This window comes from Spea bombifrons, chromosome 2 (assembly GCF_027358695.1).
Source record: "Spea bombifrons isolate aSpeBom1 chromosome 2, aSpeBom1.2.pri, whole genome shotgun sequence".
Lineage (NCBI taxonomy): Eukaryota > Metazoa > Chordata > Amphibia > Anura > Pelobatidae > Spea > Spea bombifrons.
The window spans coordinates 105,336,458-105,348,797 of record NC_071088.1 but is presented as its reverse complement, the minus strand read 5'-3'; the positions used below and the strand labels follow the sequence as shown (position 1 = coordinate 105,348,797).

General features: G+C 37.4%; 1 protein-coding gene across 3 annotated transcripts in view; it reads right to left on the bottom strand.

The window, feature by feature from the left end:
- The window catches only part of DIAPH3 (diaphanous related formin 3), a 276,383-nt gene that overhangs the window by 91,953 nt on the left and 172,090 nt on the right, over positions 1–12,340 (bottom strand). For all 3 annotated transcript variants that reach the window (XM_053455426.1, XM_053455428.1, XM_053455427.1), the window contains 2 exons: positions 6,866–6,986; positions 270–438 (listed from right to left, as the gene is read on the bottom strand). In XM_053455426.1, coding sequence (XP_053311401.1) covers positions 270–438; positions 6,866–6,986 — 290 coding nt within the window. The remainder of the gene's footprint in view (positions 1–269; positions 439–6,865; positions 6,987–12,340) is intronic.

Below are 12,340 nucleotides of genomic sequence, written 5' to 3'. Positions count from 1 at the left end.
ACTTATGTTAAAGCCAATCAAGCTTTAATGAATATAATAAGGCTTCCTCATTGCAAATCTGAGATGATGCTGCGGAATACGACGGCACAATATAAAATGTGTTATTATTTTGTTTTCCTTATACAAACAAGGTGTTTACTAGTGAATGTACAATTGATCCGTACAAACCAAAGACATTTTGCGTTCATGCCCCTTTAGAGGACAGGTCTATATACACTTCGACAAAGGGGTTAAAAAAAAAAAAAAAGTTCAGAAACAAAAAAACATACCATAAACATCGTCCTGAAGTTATTCAAATCCGTGAAGAACTCCTCCACAGAGACCTTTTTTGCGTCGAGGACATAGTACTCCAGGAGCCCACGATACAGTTTCTCCATGTTTTCATACATCCGGGAAAGCTTCTTAAACTGCTCTCTCGCACTGACTGCAAAACTGTAGCTCGTTGTTAAAGCAAATAATTGAATAATTGTAGAACAGCAAGTTAGTACAGGACCACCACCTAAACATGAAATATTATAATATAATTTTAATGTCGTCCTGGCTAATAGACCCCAGTAGCCTTTCACTAAACATGACATGTGAATTGTTCTAAGGCAACATAGAAAACTCATAAAACTTGTGTTACTCCGCTATTAAAACTGGATACATTTGTCTCTGAATACAGTAATGAGTCACTGTCTTGTGTGGCATACAGTATTTTATTTAGCACATAATATGCAAGTCTATCAAACTTCATTAGGAAAAAATGGTATAAAAAAAGTTCACAATAACAGATTCAGAGTGGAACGTGTGTCAAGCGTCCAAGAGATATCAGGTAAATAGAATGAACGTGCACTGAAGCACGTCAAGGAACTAAACACGTTCAGCCCTGCAGGAGGACATGGTGAGGGTGTGCAAATTTGCAGCTCTAAGGGATATAGTTATTGTCTCTTGTCTGAATGTATCCTAAGGAATAAACGTTGGGAGTAATAAATTAACTTTACCATATTGTTTCCATTAAAGCAAATGATAGGCAACACCATCAAGATATAATTACCATGGAATCCAACAAAATCTACTCATTTATTGCCCCAAACAGAGCATCAAATCAGCTCTTTACAAAATATGACCAATTAACGTCTGTCTGTGACTTTTAGCTTCTATAGAAGAAAGAGAACACACAATTCCCATGATGGTCATCTAGGAACCTAAAATAAAGTATTATGGAAACGGGAGTTCCAAAACAACGGGAGTTCCAAAACAACTGGAGAGCTACATATTGGCCTTAACTGCTCAATACAGTGGTCATTAATGCCCAAAGCTGGGGTGAGTGGATTGGCTCAAAACAAAAAAAACAAGATAAAAACAAGCTATTTAATACCAGTCCAATGGCAACAGCTAATTGTGTATACATATAATAATGTCAAATATATTAACGTGTATATATGGTAGGGAATCTTTTTAGTCATCTGTATATTTGAGAAAATATACAGGTTTTAAGTATTTGCCTATAAACTGTGAATTATAACTTGGATGGGAAAAAAGAAGCTCACGGAGTAGATCTATATAAATGAAAAGCCGTGCTATAGCATTTTAATATTGACTTTTAAAATAGCATGGTTATTGTATGTTAACACAGAAGCGGATAAGATGGCTACTAGGAGAAGTGCAAATTCACCATTTATACAAATAATCTGCCTCCAATGAGCCGAGCCTCCCCTTAGCCGGTGCCAAGGCCACAACAAAACTAAGCATTTCAACCAGACTCACCCGTCTCTCAATGAGGGGACCCCGGCAAGTTTGCAGTGTGAAAAGGGCCAAGTTGGACCATCAAACACTACCTATTACACTGTAACTCGGACCAAGCAGAGACTTGCACAAAGGAAAAATGCACGCCAAATATATTTCAAGACAAGAATAGTTCTGAATATAAACTTTATGTGAAAAAACGTTCCACAATATTTCATTGGGTGCTGTCATAATCAGTCTTTATTGTAGCTAATGACTGAATTGTGTACCGTCGCTAAAATGGCATGTAGGTGAAGGTCAAGGTCAGATGAAAATGGAAATATTTATAGTGAAGATTCTCACATAAGGATTCCCAAAGCAAACATGCATGAACCCTGACACTGAGACAGTGCCATAAATGCTAGTCACCAATTAACGGACCTGACATTCATTTCCCTGTCTTTTGGTCATATTTCATGTACTCGAGGCAGTAGCAGACATAAGAGAACATTTAATAACATTTCCGCTCATACCACAGTATTTTCTGTAAATGATTCTCTACACCGTATTGACCAGCTAGTGTGCCAACTACCATTATCCTTAGCCAGTATCCGGGTAGACACATTTAGTATTCAATTTATCATATTGACAAGTTATCAGTGAACACTGGATCCGCTATGTCCAAAGGTGAGGCTCGCTGTATTAACATCAATAAGGTACATAGGGAATAGCGCACAAGTCTCTACTAAAATAAAATCCTTGTAATTCTGGGATTTGTCAGTCACGCTAGGTGGAACGTAAAGCTAAGGGCCAATCATAATGTTCCTTGGTGTATGATGGTGATACGGCCCTTAACCCTTAAGAAGAAACATTATGGGTGTTGTGTATGGGAAGCTGGGAGTGCATCCCTGACCTCCTGGCTGTATGCAGGGCTGGTGCAAGGATTTTTGCTACCCAAGACAAAACATAATTTTGCCACCCCCTGGCTCCCCCCCATTACTGAATCACCGCGGCCGGCGGCTCTCGGCTCTAGTCTGCCTCCCATCAAGTGACCGCGAGCTGCGGCCCCGCTTCTAATGAATGACCACGGCCAGAGGTTCGCGGCTGCAGGCTGTATAGAAGTGGTGAAGGGGTTAGTATTGCGTTGGTGTGATGTTACAGGGGGGTAGGTATATATGTTCATGAAGTTGTTACTGATGCTTACACGCTAGGGCAGGGAGACTTTGCTTGGTGCATAATTTTCATAAAAGGGCCATATACCAGCGTGTGTGCACGTAACATATTAATGTTGTTTTTTTGTTCATATGACAAACCGCATTTCTCATTGTGCAGTAATCAGTGGCAGCACATTCTTAGCACATAACTAACCTATGGAGGTCACTCTATTACTGAAAAATGATAGACACAATATATTGTGCTTCTATCCATTCGATGTGCAGATAAGATTAATTCTGTCATTAAAATAACATCTCCAGATACAGAAAGTGCACAAAGTAACTTTGATTTATATCTAGGGCTATTGCATGGATTGTGTTTATCCCACAGTTTATGTTGATATAAAAGAGCCAAATAAAAAATATATTGCTACTTTGACTGTGAGTATAATAATTATTAGTAATTACATCTAGCAAAAATGCCTTTTAAAATAAAAAAGCAGTAGCATAAACAAACATTGATATTACCCATCAGATTTGTTTTACTGTATATGCAACAAAAAATACTGCAGTTCATATTAATTTATACTCGCTTTATATTTTTGTATTTCCTTTTTTTTTTTTAAACAAACCAAGGCTTTTTCATACTGCATTGTGGCATCATCGCATTAAAAGCAATTAACACGACACAGGGAAGCAAACAGTTTGTTTTATTGTTCCCTGAAAAATAACTTATCATTGCTTCATAAGGTACCCTCTATATTTAATATGAATTATAAAAAAAAAAAAAAAAAAAAAAAAAAGCTTAACCGATTATCCTGCAGCTCCGTGGACAATCTTAAAGCAGCCAGTCAGCACTCCTATTGAAATTAATCGATTCGGCCAAAAATGTTCAATACGGGAAATTCATTGCCCGGTGCCCACACTCACTCTCTCATACTCATTCCAATTCACTCTCTCCCTTCCTTCTCTGCCGGCCACGGTATCTTCCTCATCTTCTATTTTCTCCCCTTTCTCCAATCCTTAATCTGGTATCTTCGTTCCTCATCCGCAACTCCACCGACATAACCCTACAACTTCCTCCAAACTGTGGTGAACTGAAGGCACTATGCTGGCGCTTGCGGTGAAGTCATCTGCCAGATTCTTCACGCAAGGTTACGGGTTATGTCAGGAAAATGCGGACGAGGAAAGAAGATAGCAGATTAAGGCTTGAAGATAAAGAAGATGCGGAAGCGGTCAGCGGAAGTGGTCAGCAGAAGCGGTTGGCCGAGAAACATTCAGAGAACGTGAGAGAGAGTGAACGAGACTGTGAGCATGAGTGAGCGAGAGAATGCGGACCCACAAATTTCAGATGAAATGAGCTTTTTACTTTGTTTTTGTCCGATTCGTGGGGGGGTCTGGCCTCTTTTTTCCCCAGATTTAAAAAAATTCTGGATATTTGCAATTCGCACAAATCTCAATGCACAAGTCTAGTATTTAGATTTTCCTTTAAGCTTCTCTGGTTTCTATGTCATCAGCAGTGCCTGCCTTTGTGTCACATGACAATTAAGCGCTGCATGAAAAACTATTCAATTTTTTACTGCAAATTCGATAAAATTTTGCATTTAACAGTACTAGGGGTAATGTTTGTAATTGGTAAAACTAGGGAGAGTAAAGGTGGAACAGGATTTAAAGTATCTTGCTAATTACATCAACTGCAGTATTGTAATTAATGGATCTGTGGTTATACCGGCTGGTTTTTCTAAAGTAAAACAAATGCATTGTCAATAGCGTTGTACACAACTGCCCCTACATTACAGCGCTGCGGAAAGTGATGGAGCTTTAAAAAAAAACAAATAATATTAGGTTGGTATTCTTAGCAAGTTATAATTACTTCATTAGAATTCTTCAGTCTGTATACTTAGTTTGGAATGCAATGCTTAGAATGTCTATTAAAGAATATTATTATTTTCTTTTCTTAATAATAAAACAAAAACGTTCCGGACAAAGCAACCCTTCCTGTTCCGGGGGTTCCTGCTGACTGTTTTTATGAGCTTTACTCCTTTTAAGAGAAAATCACTCAGCTTCTCCTCTTTTAGCATTTAATGTACAGACAGGACCGGGCATTTCCATGCTGAGTCGGATTACCTACCCTTTATATCAAACATTCTTTTGTTATTAATTTACCGGAAAATCTATTCGCCTGAATGTGAGTTTCTCTAATTATGTGGTATTAGCATAAGCCATATAGAGTGATGCTAGAAACCAAGCAGAATCCTTGCAGAATTTAGCAATGAAGGCACTGCAATCTTGTGTACCATGTGCCAAACAGTAAAAACAAGTTAAAAACAAAGCCTGCCAAATAATGCATGTGCTGACATCTTAGTACAAAAGAACTGTGGGACAGACAGGGATAAAGAATATACATGTAACACAAATTGCTCAAAATGAGCTTCCTGCCTTAAAGGGACAGGCCAGCCCTCATATGCACTTTAATGCATAAGACAGTTGTTTGGTCCCTTTTTTGGTGTCAGCCTTGAAAATGCATGGGGGGTTCTGCATTTGCCCCTCCCCCACTCCCAGCTATTTTTCATGTAGAATGTGTGTTAAGTTGAACGTATCTCCATGCATGTGATATACTTATACTTAATATAAGGGACAGGCCAGCCCTCATATGCACTTTAATGCATAAGACAGTTGTTTGGTCCCTTTTTTGGTGTCAGCCTTGAAAATGCATGGGGGGTTCTGCATTTGCCCCTCCCCCACTCCCAGCTATTTTTCATGTAGAATGTGTGTTAAGTTGAACGTATCTCCATGCATGTGATATACTTACATCCAGTCACTGGTTCAACATGCAACAAACAATGGTTTGTTTAGAGCCTGTGTGCTTTTCTGACATGGAGTGCTGCATCAATCATTGGAAAGAATTGTCAGAACATGGAGGGCAGCTACAAAGATTTATGTATTTATTTTAACTTTCTTTCATTTCAGAATTCTTCTCCAGTAGAGATGTCAGGGGAGCTAAAATGCCGCTTTAAGTTAAGTACAAAAATAAATATTACCATATTAGCCCTAAACAAGTCAACCAACTTTCATAAGTGTCTATTTACTAAATGAAGGGTTGGCAGAAGAGCTGTATTTTCAACTCCCTGGACACCACTACTCTCCCTTTAGTGAATAAACCCTGCATCTTTCTTCAGAAGTGTCCATAAGCACTGTTGGTCCTGACTTCCAGTTGTGCATGGACACTGCCAGCGACCCGCTTTGTCCAGTCCAAAGGACACCAGGCACCCTACAGTACGTAAGAATCCAAGATAAATTTCCATGCCATTCTGTAAATGTATTTGGGAATCAAATGCAAAAGTTACATTTAATATAAGTAAGGTTTAATGAAACATTTAAACTACTAAAGAAAACTGACTCGATTAGAAATGTTGCAAAAACAAACTTGTCATAATGTATTATAGACTCTATTGGTGGCCCCAGTTACATAGCAATCTCTCCCAGCAGAGGTGACAGACAGTAACTGGTAATCCTGTGATTGGAGAGGGACGTGAGAGAAGCAGAGAGAAGGAGAGAGAAGGAGAGAACGAGGGAGAGGGAAGGAGAGAGAGGGGGAGAGTTATAGGACATTGAGGGGATGTGGGTGGGGGTGAGTGGAGTGGTGACAGCATCCACAAGCTTCGGTACATTTTGCACATTTAATGGCCATGTAATATACAATCGTTCTGAAGGTTGTTTCAATGTGATGAATTACTTAGGCATGTCATTGTGTGGATCAAAACACCTGGGTCATATAGAATGGAGTGTCATTCTGTCAGTAACAATTTTTTCATTTCCTATAAAATGAAGCTTTTCACTCACAGCATGTAGCATTTTTGGTAATAAACTGGTTATGACTTTCAAAGAATGGAAGCTGAAAGAAACATGAAAGGTTATGGAAACAGATTTAAAATGTTAAGTAAATCTTATGCTTATTGAACCAGCACTCCATAAAGTTGTGTACTTGTCAAAAGGATATGGACATCTTTGTCACAAACTTGTCATGTTCATCTTCAGAAAGGGGAAAGGTCTCCAAATCTTTCTCAAGCTGCAGGAGCTGCCGTTCCATTTGCTTCATGGTTTTCTCCAGATTCTCTGCAGACACTGAACAAATCAAATGGAATAATCCTTAAAACACTGAAGGAATCCTTTAAAAACACTAATTTTAACAAAAAAACAATACAGAATGTGGTTATATATAATATTCGGATTAATCTTTCTTTAAATAATGCAGATTTGCATTATAATGGATACATTGATAGCAATGTAAAAAATCGACCTGTAGTCCTATCTAATCTGGTCTTTTTGAATGGTACGTGATGATCACCAGAAACTTTATTAAACAAAACTAACGAATACAATAAAATAATGTTATATAGAACCATTTTGCTTATCTGTCTAATCTTTGGACTATAAATAAAATATCTCCGTAACATGACAGGAACACAACAATCATAACAGTGATAATAATGATGACAATAAAAACGCAGAACAGGACAACAGTAAAACCTCAAACATTTGGTTCATCTAGTTTGCAGAATTTAATGATGATTATAATAATAATAATGCTTTGGAAAACGCTACAAGATGTTTTAAGTTTAAATGTCCCTGGAGCGAACACTTGATAGACATGGAGGTTCTCAATGGTTAAATACATTTAGTTTGTGAACCACGACATGTATTTTGACCTGTAGTGATGTAGCTTATAATATACTTCTTCTTTCTATTTATTATAAATGGCATGTAAATTATGCTACACACAGTTTCATTCATTGTACGTAAGTAGGAGTTTGATAACGATAGAAATCTTGGTGTATTCTTTTCTGGTGACTCAATTTAAAACATATAGACTAAATTCTTTCTTCATAAGACTGTGGTCCAGGCATATCCAGTGTTCCCTAGGAAGAATATTTTCTCGCTAGGATGCTATAGTTCAAAGCTCACAGGACAATTTATAGTTTGGTAGGTTAATGATAGTATCTGCAGAGGAAAAAGTCCACAGGCTTAGCGGAGAGTGCAACTGAATTATCCTCTCACATTAAGTCCTGGGCTCTTGATGGAATGGTTATGGCATTGTACAATGTTGCTTCAGTTTATCTGTAATTCAAGTCTGTGTAACGAGGATTCTGCACTTTAGCTCTAAGGAAAAGAATCGACGACTGAAGAGGAAAAAAAATATATTTAGCAATTAACAGCAACTCGCAGTCGCAAATACATTTTCCATAACAAAGATTGGCAGAAAAATGCCTCCTATATGATTAACACTTTACAGCTCTCCTTTTCTCTCTCTCTATATATCTATATCGATGTCTACACATTTATTCAAAATTGCAGAACACAGGGAGAGTTACGTAGATTTTGGTTACAGCCAGGGAAGAAACCTCCCAATCCTATTGTTCAAATAAAGCATTACAATAAGTTTGGATGTTACACTTTGGACACTTCTGACATGGAGACTCATCTGTCTTAATGCCTTCTATAGTTATACAGAGTTGAGAGTTCTTATTATCATACATTAACCCCTTTGTGAATAAGTAAATAAAGCTTTTTTGACATTTTTAGCATATTTTTGTTCAAAGAGGATCCCCCTTTTCCATGTTTGGTGTACTCACCTACATCCTTTTTTGTATATCCTGTCATTTATTACAAATAAGCCAAAAAGTAGTAAAAACAATTGCAATTTTATATTTTTTCCCCGCCAATTAAGTCCCACTTGGAACCCTCCCCCCAATTTATGCCTCACAACATCCCCCAAGTAGAATACCCTACTTGCATTGGGTTTTTTGGAGGTGTTTCCATCAATGGTGAAATTCTGACATTTTATAACTTCATTCACTCACATCCAGCCTGTACATTGTTTTTATTTTAGACTCAAGTAGTATCCGATAATAAATATATTAAGAAATAAGATTATAAAAGCAACCATGTGCGTGAAGGGTAATTAACTGCCTGCTGAGATGCTTTAGACACCTAAACAGTTTGAAGGCTTTTTTGCTCCCCGAAAGAAGCGATTCTTTTAATCCTGAAATAAATTACTGAGTTGAAATCAATGGCAAATGCTATTTCTGTGCAGAAATCAAAGATCCGATAGCAGGTTTCTTAATTGTTCCTTTTCACTATAAATATTAGCATCTTGCAGGCGTTCTGGCAAGCCTGGGATTTTGGACCTCTGCTTGAAGAATGCAAGGAGAATCATTATGATTTACTAGAGAAGTCCCTGCAATGGCAGAGATCTTACATATCGGATTTTGCCTTTATAATAATATCAATAGCAAGAAAAAGAAAAGCCTAAATCACTTTATTCCATCAAGACAATAAATACCTCAATGTGTCCAACACATGCCAGGTACTGAAACACTTTACAAGAAACAATTACAGAAGAAATGTATAGCAACAGAAATAGTTATACACCATAATGATGCAGATGTGTCACTGATGACCTAGTATGACGACATGAGACATTTACTGGGTCTAAATGGCATATTGGGGTCTTTTAAAAACTTTGAATAGACTGTGATTAAAAAAAAAAGTCAGGATCCACAAACCTGCGTCTTTCTGGTTTCTGACGTTATGGAAACTTAAGCTATTGATTGAGATTTTATCTATAGTTAAAATTCACTCCTATATCAAAGCCTACAGATGTTAAATTTAGTTTCAATACCTAGACAGAACTATTTGAAGTTGCTATGCTGTTTTTTTAAATGCTGAGGGGAGGAAAAAAATCAATTTTCCTTTCTGCTTGCTCCAAGTTGGACGTTACTGAAATTACTTTACAGCAGGAAGTGATGAGTTTGAACAAAAAACGGATTCTCATAGCCTTCCTTAGGAAAAGAAAAAAAGATTGAATCAGAGTACCCTAAGATTTCAAACAGCATTGAACGGATACATGTCTATTAATAATAATAATTACATGTTCCGGTTATCTCTTGACAACATACAAGTATGAATGGTCATCTTAATTAAGTTTCACTAGAGGAATTTAAACTAGCCACACGGGGGGGGGTGAATAATTTGTTCAAGTAGAATGAAGGAGGGAAGGAAGAAAGGAGGGAGAAAGAAAAAAAATACTCCACATTTTTCTGTGTAAAGTATTTACTGTATTAATGCTGGGTGTATGGAGGGAAATCTAATTTAACATGATACTTTGTATAAAATATTTATGATATCAATTTACTTAAAAATGCTATCTTGAATATAATGTGCTATATCATAGATTGCTCACTTTTAAATGCATGTATTGGTACATGAAAAGTTATACATACGCTATATTATATACACACACACACACACACACACACACACACACACACACACACACACACAGCTGCGGCCAAAATGTTTGAGAATGGCAAGTATTGGTATTGGTCTTCACAAAGTTTGCTGCTTCAGTGTTCTTACTCCTGATATTTTTGTCAGATGTTACTATAGTATACTTAAGTATAATCAATGCTTGGAGTTTGTCAGAACGTGTGGGTTTTTGTTTGTCCACCCACCTCTCGAGGTTTGTTCACAAGTTCTCAATGGGATTAAAGTCGGGGGAGTTTCCTGGCCTTGAACCCCAAAATTTAGATCTTTTGTTCCCGGAGCCACTTCGTTATCACGTTTGCCTTATGTTAAGATGTTCCATCATGCTGGAAAAGGCACAGTTCTTGGAAAATAGGGAGAAGTTGCCCTTGAATGATGTGTTGGTACCATTCTTTATTCATGGCTGTGTTAGGCAAAATTGTGAGTGAGCCAACTTCCTTGGCTGAGAAGTAACCCCACACATGAATGGTCTCAGGATGCTTTACTGTTGGCATGACACAGGACTGATGGTAGTGCTCACCTTGTCTTCTCTGGATAAACTTTTTTCCGGACGCCCCAAACAATCGTAAAGGAGATTCATCAGAGAAAATGACTGTACCCCAGTTCTCAGCAGTCCAATCCCTGTATCTTATGCAGAATATCAGTCTGTCCCTGATGTTTTTCCTGGAGAGAAGTGGCTTCGTTGCTGCCCTTATTGACACCAGGCCATCCTCCAAAAGTCTTCGCCTCACTGTGCGCGCAGATGCCTGCTGCCATTTCTGAGCAAGCTCTGCACTGGTGGTGCCCCGATCCCGCAGTTCAATAAACTTTAGGAGATGGTCCTGGCACTTGCTGGACATTCTTGTGCACCCCAATGCATTCTTCACAAACCTCTCTCGAAGTTCTTGATGATCTGATAAATGGTTGATTTAGGTGCAATCTTACTAGCAGCAATATCCTTACCTGTGAAGCCCTTTTGTGCAAAGCAATGATGACAGCACGTGTCTCCTTGCAGGTAACCGTGGTTAACAGAGGGAGAACAATGATGTCAAGCATCACCCTCCTTTTAAAGCTTCCAGTCTGTTATTCTAACTCAATCCGCATAACAGAGGTTCATTTTCATGGCAAAGTGGGACTTTGCAATTCATCTGATCACTCTTCCTGACATTCTGGAGCATATGCAAATTGCCACCATCTAAACCGAGGCAGCAGACTTCGTAAAAATTTATATTTGTGTCATTCTAAAAAAACTTTTGGCCATGACTGTAGACACAGACACACACTATCAGTCAAAGATTTGGGGTCACTTAAAAATGACTTTGTTTTTTTTTTTTGAAAGAAAAGCAAATTGTGTCCATTAAAATTACATCCAATCTATAAGAAATACAGCTTAGTCACTGTTAATGTTGTAAATGACTATTGTAGCTAGAAAGGGATGATTTTTATGAAATATCTTCATAGGCGTACAGCAGACCTTTTATCAGAAGCCATCACTCCTGTGTTCCAATGTCATGTTGTGTTCGCTAATCTAAGTTTACATTTAAATAGATCGTTTAAATGGCATGTTGTGTTCGCTAATCCGAGTTTACATTTAAATAGATCGTTAGATATTTTTGGAAATGTTTGGTTTTGTATTTCAGAAAATACAAGAATTACGACATTTAAATTGTTTGCAAAAACTGGAAGAGGAAATCAATGATAATAACTAAATATTGAAACCTGGAACTGTGTACCAATATTTCTTTTTCAAACTGTAAATGCGTAGAATTGCCGATTTATAAAATTATATTTTCTTGATCTAGCAAGAAACAAATTCATTTTAATGAGAACCCTACAATATTAAACTAACTTTTCATAATAGCAGAGAAGAATAGAAAAACAGAATTTCTAGACTTTTTCAACTCAAGAAAAAGTAGCCTTGTTACAATAGAAAAATCAATTTGGCATTTTGATCTGTTTTGAGTTCTAAATTGAGCACTTTTGAAGACTTATTGTGAACAAAATTGTGAATTAAAATTTAGACTTTAGAAAATAAGGCACACAAGGAAACTTGTGTTGGATTTATTTTTACATTTCACATCAAACAGAATAGTTTAAGTAATGATTGTTGCTTCTCCAACTGGAGTGAAAATAAGCCTTGCATTAAGGTGGAAATGGCTAAGAGTAAATCAATG